The sequence below is a fragment of the Ciconia boyciana genome, chromosome 5 (genome assembly GCF_034638445.1).
Source record: "Ciconia boyciana chromosome 5, ASM3463844v1, whole genome shotgun sequence".
NCBI lineage: Eukaryota > Metazoa > Chordata > Aves > Ciconiiformes > Ciconiidae > Ciconia > Ciconia boyciana.
In genome coordinates, this window is record NC_132938.1 from 8,890,593 (window position 1) to 8,903,010 (window position 12,418).

The 12,418-nt window shown below is 42.0% G+C and overlaps 1 protein-coding gene across 3 annotated transcripts; it reads right to left on the reverse strand.

Moving 5' to 3' along the window:
- Nucleotides 1-876: 876 nt before the first annotated feature.
- TMEM129 (transmembrane protein 129, E3 ubiquitin ligase) lies at nucleotides 877-12,125 on the reverse strand. Of its 3 annotated transcripts, XM_072862396.1 has the most exons (5): nucleotides 11,749-12,125; nucleotides 10,597-11,071; nucleotides 7,984-8,143; nucleotides 4,969-5,228; nucleotides 877-3,079 (listed from the first exon to the last, which is right to left on the reverse strand). In XM_072862396.1, exons 1-4 carry the CDS (start codon nucleotides 11,951-11,953, stop codon nucleotides 4,980-4,982), a joined length of 1,089 nt encoding a protein of 362 aa, XP_072718497.1. In that variant the 5' UTR covers nucleotides 11,954-12,125; the 3' UTR covers nucleotides 877-3,079; nucleotides 4,969-4,979. The 3 variants fall into 3 exon arrangements, with proteins under 3 accessions (XP_072718497.1, XP_072718498.1, XP_072718499.1); XM_072862397.1 differs by having other exon boundaries at nucleotides 877-5,228; XM_072862398.1 differs by lacking the exons at nucleotides 877-3,079; nucleotides 4,969-5,228 and adding an exon at nucleotides 5,282-6,195.
- Between the last annotated feature and the right edge of the window lie 293 nt (nucleotides 12,126-12,418).

Consider the following 12,418-nt stretch of genomic DNA (forward strand, 5'->3'; position numbering starts at 1 on the left):
TGGGGAAAGGCCGTAGCCTTGGGAAGGGTGGAGGGAAAATTTGTTGCTCCTGCTGAAAAGCCGATAAGGGAGGGTGGGAGGAAGGCGTCGCGTCCTGCTGCCCACGCTGCTGTGAGGCGGCAGAGCGCAGTTTCCCTCGCGCCAAGGGCACCATTTCTCTCTCCCACGGCCTCTCCCTCGCTCCCAGCCAGCGCGGGGGGCGGCTGGACCCCCAGCCCGCTCCGCTCGCTAATTGGCGAAAACCCAGCTCCGACAGCTGAGCGTTAGCTCGCTCGTTAGCCAAGGCGTCGGCTTTGGCCACGTTAGTCTTAAGCTAGATGCGGTGAGAGAAATCGGCTCAGCAAAGGGGGTTGATAGGCATCACAACGTACACTCCGGAGAAACGTGTCCCGCATTTCATACCATGAGTGGAATGCACTACATTTCTTCTATTGCCTGCACTTGTTCACATATCTAAGCAATGCCACCATAAAAAATGTGTTTTATACAGGACACATCATTGCTATATGCCAGTGCTCCCCTGGAAAGACAAATTTCTAGTCATCACCCCTGCTGATTTCATGACATGCAGTGTCATCCCTTCCCCCCTGCTGGTTATGGAAAGTTGTTGTTTTGTTTTGTTTTTTTCCTGAGATACATACATAGATTTTACACACCTTCTTTCATTTATGCAACCCTCTGCATTCAGTTTATAGTAGGAAAATTCATCGAAGGAATTACCAGGTGCACCTTCAGAATTTAAGCCCTCTTTGTATTCACATGTTCTCAGCTAAAACATTGTATACAGGTAAGTCAGACTGATTTCCACCCATATAAAGTTTACGTGGTAAACATAACTTTAAAATGAAAACCAGAAGTCTTACATAAAATCAATTGTATTTTTATTCAGCTCTTCAGAGAGTTTTAAGATTAACTACACGTATTCATTAAGCCTTTTCCTTAAAGGCTATCCAAATAATACTGTCCATTTTAAAATAGGTAAACGATCTAGGCTAAAAAAACCAACCACAAATAACAAACCCTGTGGTATATCTTTGGAAGACAATGTCTTGTAATGCACGTAAGAGCTTGAACATTTACATCTCGACTCCTTAAATATCTCAAATATCTTAAGAAATGGCACTCAGAACTTTAGTCAGTTATGTCTTACTGAGGTTTAGCCTGACTGGAATGGTACATAGCTGCAGTCTACCAAGTTTCAACACAATAAAAATACTCATACTGAAGAGAACACATAATAACCTGGTATTTTGGTTTCAAGTTATGGCAAGCCTCATGGTAAACAACTGCATTCATATCATGGATTCAAAATATATCCTACTTGGACAAAATGCCTTTTTTGGGTTAGCAAACTACGTTAACCTAAAAATTAACTGATAACATATTTTGCCAATATCTTCTGGAATGCTATAATTACAGAAATAACACAACTGTGGAAATTAATGATATAGGCACAGCCCATGTTTTCAGAAACACTTGTTCAGCTGCAGCACATATGGAAATTTGGGCTATACATGTATACATACATATGGGGTATTTATACTGACACTGTGCACCCACATATAGACTGTCTTACTGTCATGACATTACATTTATATAACATACTTCAGTTTACTAACATTACCTACCCCCAAGTCAGTGATGTGGAAAAGCACACACACAGCTGAAAAAGCAATGCTAAGTCACTAATCATTCAAGAAAATTCTTTAAGTAAATATTTTAGCCCATCCCATTACTTGGTTCATTTTTTTCTTAGAAAAGCGCTGTAAAAAGACTGATTCTAAACCCTATCCTTATGTTTAAGAAACATATGAAGATTGGGTGGGAGGCAATGTATTTCTTTTTACTGCAGAGATCTTCTCTAGAAACAGCCCCATACATGCATGTGGTTCTTCGTATGATGACCTGAAGCTATCACAAAGACAAATGCCTATTTTTATACTCTATTATCGTGTTCAGTGATTTATTCAAGACAAATAAGATATCACATGACTGTGCAGGGAGAGGTCATGGTTTCTCCTTCTACTGGAAGGATACTCTACTCTAGGATTCTACTCTAGGAAGAATACATCATATGGATTTTTAACAAGTTGGTTCTCTAACACAGCCTTTAAGAAGCTTACAAACTTTGGAGGCATGCCAGATTACTCTGAGAATTTAAACTTGGAAAAAAAAATGCTTGTTTTAAGGAATTTAAGCCAGGCACTATTATTAACATAAATCATAATTTTATTTTGGTAATTATTACTAAGGTTTCTAAGAGGCACTTCTGTGGATAGAGCACTACCATTAAAAGATGCAAGAGTATTATACATTTATGACTGTTACTTTGTCGTACTGTTATATTGGCAAAAGAAGTAAGATGAATAAAAGCAAAGTTCCACTGAAATGAAAACTTCCAATTAATTCAAAGCAGATTTCTGTAAAGAACAACTCCACTGCACAAGCAATTAGGAGACTAAAGCTCTTATTAGATGAGATACTATTGGCAACTGACCTATTTTTCTTGTATAAAACCATCTGCAACTACATATATCTGTTACTTAAGTTTCTCAAGGCCTTTACGATGTTAACTTCACACATCTTTACAATAAATATTTTTATGCCAAACAGGAAAAGAGCTGTAGGAATTGAATGACTGTCAGTGGCAAAACCACAACTCCAAAATCCTACCCTCTCTTCTGCAACTATTTCAAGGACCACATCCCTTGTATCTGTGCAACATTATGTAAACTTTCCAGAAGTAAATGATACAAAATGCTTATTTGTAAAGGCTGCTGTGTAGTGAAGAGGTGCATGTCAGATGACACCACCTGGCCCTGTAAGAATCTTCCAAAGGTTAAAAAATCCTGCAGAGATCATTTCAAACTTCCAAATAACTTTCCCACAGAAGTACTGGAAAATATTTTAAATTCGATCACTGATCAGCTCCTTGATTTTTTATTAATTTTCAGACTTGTCCACAAATCTGTCTGAAACTCAGGAACTCAATCCTATTCAGGTGAAGAGGGACATGTCACTTAAGATCTCTTTGGGAAAGAGAGCTAATCCAGTCTGTCAAATTGTCGCTCTATATAACCTAAAACAACAGGTAATAAAAAACAGAAAAATCACCCTTGTTAATAGGTAGTACAGATAATTGCATAGTAAATGTTGTATATGTAACAACTGAGATATGCTCGAGCAATTAGTGTCCTTAAACCCAAGCAGTTTGGACTTTTATAAGTGCATGTTATTAAAAAAAAAACAAACAAAAAAACCAACACCAACAATATAACATATATGTTAGTTCTCAAATGATGCTGTCAAATCTGTTCTCAATTCCTCATCCCTCTCCAAAATATGGCTTGCAGCCACATTCGTAACCATTTCCTGGCAGGCTGGCTCTAAGTGCAGTTTGGGGCATCCACCACATAACCTGTAGGTAGGCTGAGACTCTAATGAAATCTTTCATGGTTGTGCTTCCAGTACTTGTACCGTTTCTAACATCCTGCCACCTATTCCTGCTCAAAGCAGTATTCCCTGTCATGGTCATCAAGATGTTTTCAGTTAACCGCTGGCATGTCATCTATGCTAGTGATTTACTGATAAGATCCTTCTGATTATACAGGTGGGAGGTATTAGGGCTTTTATTCTCCTAGACCAAAGCATTAAAATATTCCTTTCTCTCGCTATTTGACCCACCTGTCTGCCTGAGGTTACTCTAAGATGGACAACCCAAGCAAGCAAATACCTGCATCTCAGCCCCTGCAGTGCACAGGGCAGTGTAAGAACTCGCACATTCTCCAGCAGCTTGAGGCTTTCCACCAAGCAGTATGCCAAATAATTGTTCATTGAAGGAGGTGATGGACAGCTAGAACACTAAGCACTGCATTTAGGTCTAGGAGTAGGGCTCTCTTACATGTATGGAAAATGCTTTGATTTTAATTTACAGATTACTTTGATGCAGATCAGATCAAGAAGTGTGCATCAGTACCCTATGAATATTAAAACAGTGACTACTGCTTATGATCAGTCTTTGAATTGCAAGCCTGAAAAACTTTTGTTAATGATGGTCATTCTTCGGGCATCTAGCATGGCAACTTACACCTTTGCAATCCTGGCATCTCTTTCAAGGGAAAGGTTACCCCTCAGAAAAAGCTTACAGGCTTTGAAATAGCCGAGCATTCTTTCAGAGTATTTAGACAGTTCAGATGTTTGCTGCACTCCCTTCAAATGTATAAAAAAAAGTCAATCACCTAAAGAGCATCAAAACCCTAAGCAAGGTAGCTCCTGGAAACCAACAGATTTAACGATGCATAGCATTAGCAGTACAGGTAAATGGGGTATGTTTCTGAATCCTTCTGTTGTTTGAAATAAATACATCAATCAAAAAATAAGCTAGAGGCAGATTAATGGAATAAGAGGTCCCTATGGGAGTTGTACATCTTCAGGGATTAAATCCCTTAGCCTACAGAAACTGATCCCCTTTATAAGTGGAGGGGACCAGCAGAAGGAACACAACTGGTATACTTTTCGGTGAACACTTGCAAAGATTAGTAAGAACTTCACAAATGGATTAAAGAAGAACAAAAGTATCAATGAAGTCTAACCAAAATAATTTTCTCAGTTAGCCCTTTACTAAAACGCACGTTAAATTTAAAAATTTAAAGAATTTAACCTACATTAAAACTGGAAAAGAGAACAGTAGTGCAAATATGGAGGGATACCCTTATTCTATCCAAGACAGAAGAAAGCAAAATATGGGTTTAAAAAAAAAAATCCAGAAACTGACATCTGGTGAATAAAACCAAAGGTACAGGTAAAAGTGGAGGGGAACTGAAAAGATTTACATCTGTTTTCAACACGGTAAAAGAAAGCTTTGGAGTTTGCACCCCTGTAGAACATGAAGTCTCAGAAACAAATCTAACAGGCCTTTTAACCAAACCCACTATGAAATACATTCAAATTTAAAAAGTTAAAACATACCCAAGTATTATTCATCGTATTATGCAAACATCTAAAATGCAAAATTTGGCTCGGCAAGTCGGACAAGGCACTTGGCTCGACAGCCAGGTCTCTGGGTGCTGCTGATCCTGTCGGCTGGCAAACCATTTGCCCATGCAGGTGAGGCACCACATGGGACGACAGTAGCATTGCTGGCATTCCCCTTCGTTTGGCTCCTGGCAGTTCTTGATGAGCTTAATATTAGCGATAGTCTGCATACACCCTATGCATGGCTCCAGTTCCTAAAGGAGGAGAAAAACATCAGAAATATGAACTGCACAGAATGGTTTCTGTTATTGCTCTTCAAAGACTTTTATAAAATTATCTGCGCACAAGTGTAGCAGGAACCTGAGTTGGGCAGAGCCTCAAGGCAGAACTGCCCCACCAGAAGATACCAAATGGTTTCAATCTCCAGAGCCGTGTTTTATCAGAACACCCTCTAATGAATGAGAACAAAGTACCTCTTTAAACAGAAAACCCAGAACTGCTGCATGAGACTGATTAAACAAAAATGACAAAATAAATGGCTGTTCTTTCTCTCTCTCTGAAGAGCTCCACCTGTTTCCAGAGCACAGCAGCCAGAGCAAGGTAAGCAAGCAGCCACCTTTTATCATTCAAACATGCTATTTTTCAAAAAACATACCAATATAAAGTCAGGAAAATAAACAAAGCAAACAGTTCTTACCATTTATTACAGCAAATGGCTGTTCCTATCTTCCCTCTTTGTAAATAACAGACATAAATAACAGAGGAAATCGGGAATCTACTGAACACAATGGGCACTCAACTTGAAGGACCAGAAATTTACTTAATTTTTCTTGGATAATATTGGAATAATTGATATTTCCCCACCATTAATTATGCAACATGAACTTGCAGTTGCATATAGGGAGATCATCTTGCTATGAAGTGTTTTACAATTAACAAACAATAATTAGCATTTCCCATGTGTCTTCCAGCCAAAGCTCTCCAAGAACTTGACAAAGTTCAAAAGACAACACACCGAACAGGCATGGAGACCTGAATTCTATTCATACTGCTATTGGCGTAACAGAAAGCAGCTCTGCTTTGTGGTCTCTAGTTCCCACCTCCAGTGTCTCTTCCCTTGTCAGCTCAAGTGTCTGTTCAACCACACTGGCAGCTTGACTGTGGAGCGGATCATCGTTCTTTGCCTCTTTTCACCTCGATCATTTCCCTCAACCAGGTTCACTGCAGACAAAGTCTTACGTCAACATGGAGATGAGGAGAGTACAGGAAGCGGGACTGCTTCTTTCAGAAGCTGTATCAGCTTTTAGCTTGTGAAATTAGGGCTTACCTTAGTTTTTAGGCACTCTAGCATAGAAAGGTTAACTAACTTTTTCAACTTATTCATGGAGCTTCAGAATAGGGAAAAATCCCTTGTTGTATTTTAATGTCCGTATCATAATTTCTGATGTTATTTATCACTCAATGTCAACCCAAAATTCGGTAGCTCAGCTGACACTTAAATGTGTCACAAATTAAAAGCCCTGCAAGAAAGCAACTCTCTCAAATGAACAGTAACTTCTCTTTATTTTTAACATCTCTTTTCACTATAGGCTGGCACTGCAATCACAACACACAATCACATTATGTGCAGACATATCTGATCCATTTTTATTTTAGGTAGTTCACGTAACCATACAGTGAAGACACCATATAAGCTGCATGACACTACCAAAGATACCAAGTACTCACTCTGTTGGCTGGAACATCTGACACAGACTCGCTGCAAGGTCACCAGAACTAGTTTAATTAGTTACCTCTGGTACATTAAACAGTGCTCTAGTCACACTTCCACTTGCAGCACAAGTATAATAATGACCAGGTCTCTGCAAATATTACTGAAGGAAGGACTCCATAGTGTTATTTACAATCAAAGCAAGCCCCAATTAAGAATCATTAATTTATTTCAGCAGAAGATCCAGCAAAACCTGGCTGTCTAGAAAAGCAATCTGTAATGGAGCAAACTGCCTAAAGAACAGTAACAGCAGCTGTGATTCTAGCTCCCCATAAACTTTCTGGAAATGTAACCTCATCATTTCCAAATGTTTTCAAGTAAAATTTTCATGGAAATTATTATAGGGGACTTTCTTCTACTCTGCTATTTCTCATGTCTCAAAAATTTAATGTTTACAATACAGTTCATCTCCTCGTAGAAGAAGCAGCCAGAACTACATTTATTACGTGTTGACTGAAATGGAAGGTGAGCCCTTGTGATGGATGCACCCACCCTGACTGAGTGAACAGCACTTTGGTTCAGGCATCACCGACAAGTAGGCCTGATCGGAGTCAGCCCTGCAGTGCAGACCTTGAGAAACTGTGCTAGGCCATTTCTTCTCAGGAACTAAGGAATCTAGGGCTTGTCTTACCAGGACCTAATGGTGCCAGCCTGAGCTGGAACTAGACAAAACTAAAACTGCTATGGCTGCACTTCTGCACGTACACCAAAAGGGATTTTGACTATGAGTAAATCACTTTATGCTATAAATATCTGTAGCCCCCTGAGCCCATTGAGCTCTCCTGAACGGCAGCGGGCTGCACGGCAGTGATCTCCCCTGGGGTAGGACGCCGTCAAGGTTACTCCTTGAGGTCGAGAGATCCCTTACCTGGCATCTGTTATCTACAGCGAGGTAAGCGACATTTTATATTAGACCTATAGCACACTGTATACAAGCTAGCTTAATCATTAGAAGTGCAGTAAGTAGTAGAGTGTTTGACTGCCATTTAATTATCGATTAGTTACCTTTTAATTACTGTTTGATTACTGTTTAATTACCATTTAATAATTATCATTTAATCATCATTCAGTCATTGTTTAATCAGTGTTTAATAAAACCTTTTGGTTAACCCCACAATGATGACTTCTCTTAATAATTCTCCTGCGACAGCCCTAATTAAACAGTTATCAATTACACATTAATCACAGGCTCACCTATATTGAAAAGTGTAATTATTACAGTGGATAGAAAGTCTCACCTGAGTGCTTGGAACAGGATATGTCTGGTTAATTTCCACCAGAGATGTAAAGGTTTCTAGAAATAAATCACTAAGGCTTTGATGGATCACAACATTAGCTGCATTGCTGATGGGAGCACGGAGCTTTTCTCGGAGCTCCCCATACTCTGTGGAGTTCAACCTGAAGAAGAAAAGACGGAACAAAATATTACCTTGATTATCTATTCAAATACCCTGATAGTACATTGCAGAGGTTAACATCAGAGAGGTAAATCCACAGAAAATTTCTTTAGGTTGGTACATACTAGTCAGAATAAATACACAGTGAGTATTTTGTTTTCTTTTGCTGTTTAGTTGTTGTTGTTTTTTTACACAACTTAGACAACAGAACACGCTGTATTCCTTCATATCTGTGTCAGGTTGCCGACAGGATATGCCAGAGAGGAGCTAAAACATCATACAAAAATAAAGGAAGGCTTTTGAAGTAATCAGCATGAACAAGAGCAATATAACTACATAAATCATGCATTAACTGTAAAGTACTGCATGCACAATTTCTGTCCACCTTTTTAATGCCCATTTATTTATAAGTAAATCTATTTATTTATAAGTAAATACTTATACCATATCTAAATTCTAGTTTATAAACTCCTGAGGACAGAATAATTAAGAGTTATAACAGTGGCATGTGTCACATGGTGATATAGTAGATATAAATATCAAAAGAATGTCAGTCAAGATCAGTTTCTGTGATTTTATGATACAATTTTAGATAAAACCTGAAATTTCACAAAAGTTACAAACAGCTGCTGAATGTGACTTAGCACTTTAAGGCTGTAACAAGCTGGGTTCACGCTAGGTTGCCTCCGCTAAAGTCTCTCGTAAGCGAGGCCCACAGACCCCAAGTGGCACATGAGACCTTGTGCAGATCCTGTAGTGACACATTACTGTTGTTACCCCTTTCTAATGTAACAGTTCTGAACTGTAGATTCAGAACTCCCCAGCTCGATGTTTCCACTCATTAAACAGCTTTCATGGAGAAGCCCTGGGAACATCACACCAAAATTCCTCATTCTTCCTACCACTCACTGAGTTCCCCGAGCCCAGTACAATCAATGCTGGCTTAGCTTTAGCTCCCGGTGGTCTCCATTGTTTTAACTATTATAGGATAACGTTGTTTGTTAACAGATACTATCTGTGCAAATAACAGAGACCTTTGTATCCAGAGGAAAAATTCACCTTGAACACGCAGGGAAATGTGATCTGCCTACACAAAAGCATTTTTCTTCCAGAAACATCCCACTGTATCTAATTCTGAATATATACAATGATCCTATATCCTTAATAGGGGAATTTTGTCCTATGGCACTTTTCTTAAATCCTGTATGACTGCATTCTAGCAGAGATTTGCTATTTCTGACACATCTTATTACAAGAACTTTTAAACACTCTTCTCAGTGCTGTTCTGTTTAGCCACAAAATAAAATTTTGGGGTTTAGATTTTTTTTCCCTAAAAGGAATTGCCAAAGAAGCCATGATTTTCTCAGCTGGGGACATAGTTTTATCACTCTGGCACTGAAGCACTTACAGCAGAAAATCATTAGTTGTTTAATACTTATTTGGTCACCACTTTCACAGGTCTATAAAAGTCTCCTCTTTTCTTAGGATTGTCACGCTTACCTTAACTAACCTTTCGTTCTGAGCTCTGTTCACCTGGATTTCTAACATGATCACCTCTGTCCCTTCCTCATACTTGCCAGGACCCCTCTGCTCACTTACAAGCCTGGTGATCTGCCTACTTTTAATTACCTAGTAAATAAATGCTGTTGACATACAACTTTACAGCAAAGAGACACCCAAATGCCTTTTCAAATATATAGTTGTAGGAGGAGCATCAGCATGGCTCTGTGTACTCCTTTTAATGACACAATGACAACAAAGACTTCAGCAACATTCTAATCAGTGTTACAGGTTTCTGGAAAACTTGTACTTTTGCCTAGCTACACAAGAGAGACTGCTGAAAAAAATAGCATGGGCCCTTGAAAAACAAGCCCTAACAGTTCACACCACATTTAGTATGATTTACTGCTACGAGAACACGTAAATCGGAAATGGACCAAAATTACTTCCTTGCTTTAAGGGCAGTTAGCTTGCAGTAGCTCAGCGAGAACTCTTCTGAGCAGCGACAAAATTATGAGCCTTGAGCAGAAGGAGGAAAGCAAAAAAAAGTCATGGGTGAACAACAGCCAGTTTTAGACAAATAACGATTTCTCCTCCACCAAAATTTGGGAGACTAAAGATTCTCCCTTTCATTCCTGTTCTCCATCTTTCCTCTAAGTTTTTCCAGTTACTTCTTCCTGCATGCAGCACAAGCCTCTTCCTAAGAATGGATGAAACAGAGCAGGTCCCTCTCTTTAACCATTGTGCATTCAATACCGTAGGTGTATGAATCTTTCTAAACAACCTTTCTTCACTGCACTGCGTGGCAGAACTGTGCATACAGCATCTCTGAAGACCACGCAGGGAGCAAAAAGGAAGGGACGAGACCCAAGGAGTCTTCAGCTCTGCCACAAAAAGCACTCCATTAGCACTACCAAATAGCATATATATAACATAACAGGGTAGTTGTTTTACCGGATATCAAATGCCTTCACATAGGGATTAATACTGGCAACACGGATGGTGAGGAACTGCACAGGCATATTTGAGTCTGGGGTGAGTTCATGCTGTCTGGAGTCTGTCACCGTCAAATGAATGTCCTGCTGCTGGGCAACGTGTAAGCAGTAGGTGGTCACTTTAATCACCCATGTGTCCGTAACAATAACCCTCGCTCCTGGGGTTCCGGTAGCAAATTTGTCGATTCTCCTAAATTCTGTATTGATAGAAGAAGCTACTGCCCTCCAACCTGACTGCGGGAGAGCATGAACAGCGAGTGTTCGGGCTAACGGATGATTATTCCAACCTTTCCGCGACCAGTAATATGCCAGGGCACTGGTGATTGCTGGAAAGAGAACAGCGAAGAAGAAGAAAGTTTTCCATCCTTTCGAAGCCAGGTAGAAAAAACAAAGATGTTTTTCAGGTGCAGCAAAGCACATACCAAGGTAATAACCTGCAAGGAGAAAGACTTACTTTCAGAAAGCAATTAAGTACATGCAGAAACACATACCCCTGACTCATATAGTTATCTAACCAGTGAGCTTACCTCCAGGAGAGCTATCGTACTTCTGGATGGTAACTCAAATTCAAGCCTCTTGTCCTAAGCAACCTGAGGTAAATTCTTACCTGTCACTGATTTTTACCAGAATTATGTAGCTAAATGAAGCTGATTTCACTTTGCAGGTTAAATAAAATTACCTGTAAGATGACATTTACTTTTAGCAGAATTATATGGCTAAAGGAAGCTGATCTGAATTCGCTGGTTAAATAAAACACTATTCCTTTGTAACTGCATGTACTCTGATGCAGCCAACTAGTCATGAAGTTTAGGGCATACATTACAAATAAGCTTGAGAGATACTAAAATACTGTATTTCCAAGATGTATAGTGTAACCTGATTCACCGGCACCTGAGTGCACCCGACATGCCCACACTGGTGAGGAACCCCCTCGCTCCCTCCCGCCTGGCCGGGGGGTCACACCGGGCACGACACGTTCCAGCGTGGAGCCTCGCCCCGGCAGCGGGTTTGCCTTTCACGCCCGCCGGGCTGAGGGCTACGGCCTCCCCCCGGTGACTTGCCCGTGGGGACCCCCCCCCCGGGCCCTCGCCCGCCGCCGGCCGGGGCTCACCCAGGGGCAGGAGGGAGTGCGCCAGCAGCGTGCCGGTGCTGCGCCGCAGGTGGTACTGCACGAAGGCCGCGTCCTCGCTGCCCAGCCAGGCGGCCAGCAGGCTCTGCACCGTCAGCCCCGCCGAGCGCACCTCGTCGGGCGGGAAGACGAAGCAGACGGCGAACACCAGGTAGGCCAGCGTGAAGGTCACCGCCGGGCTCTCCATGCTGCGCCCCGCCGGGCACGGCCCGCTCCCGCCGCCACGCCACCCGGCCCGGCCCGGCCCGGCCCGACTCAACCCGCCGACCACCGCCGCCCCGCGGCTCCCTGGGAGCGGTAGTTCCCGCCGCAGCCCCGGATGCGCGGCGTGGCCGCGGGAGGGGCCGGCCCGGCGTGAGCGCGGCCGGGCTGGCAGTTCCGCTGGGGCGGTGCGCGGGTGGGCGCACGGCCCCGGGAGCACCGGTGCGAGGCGGGTGCCTGCCGGTGGTGGGCTGAGGCGCGGAGCCCCTCCATCCCAGCCTGCCCGGTGGCGGGCCTCCGAGGGCGCGGCCCCGCTCCAGCTGCTGGTACCGACCGTCTCACTCACCCCGGCTGCCCAGAGCCGGCCAGGACTCAAATCTCCCGGTAGTCAGCCCTCCCCGTGGCCTCACGCCTTATTAAGGTTATGCTTCACGGGCCTGGCAAAATAAGC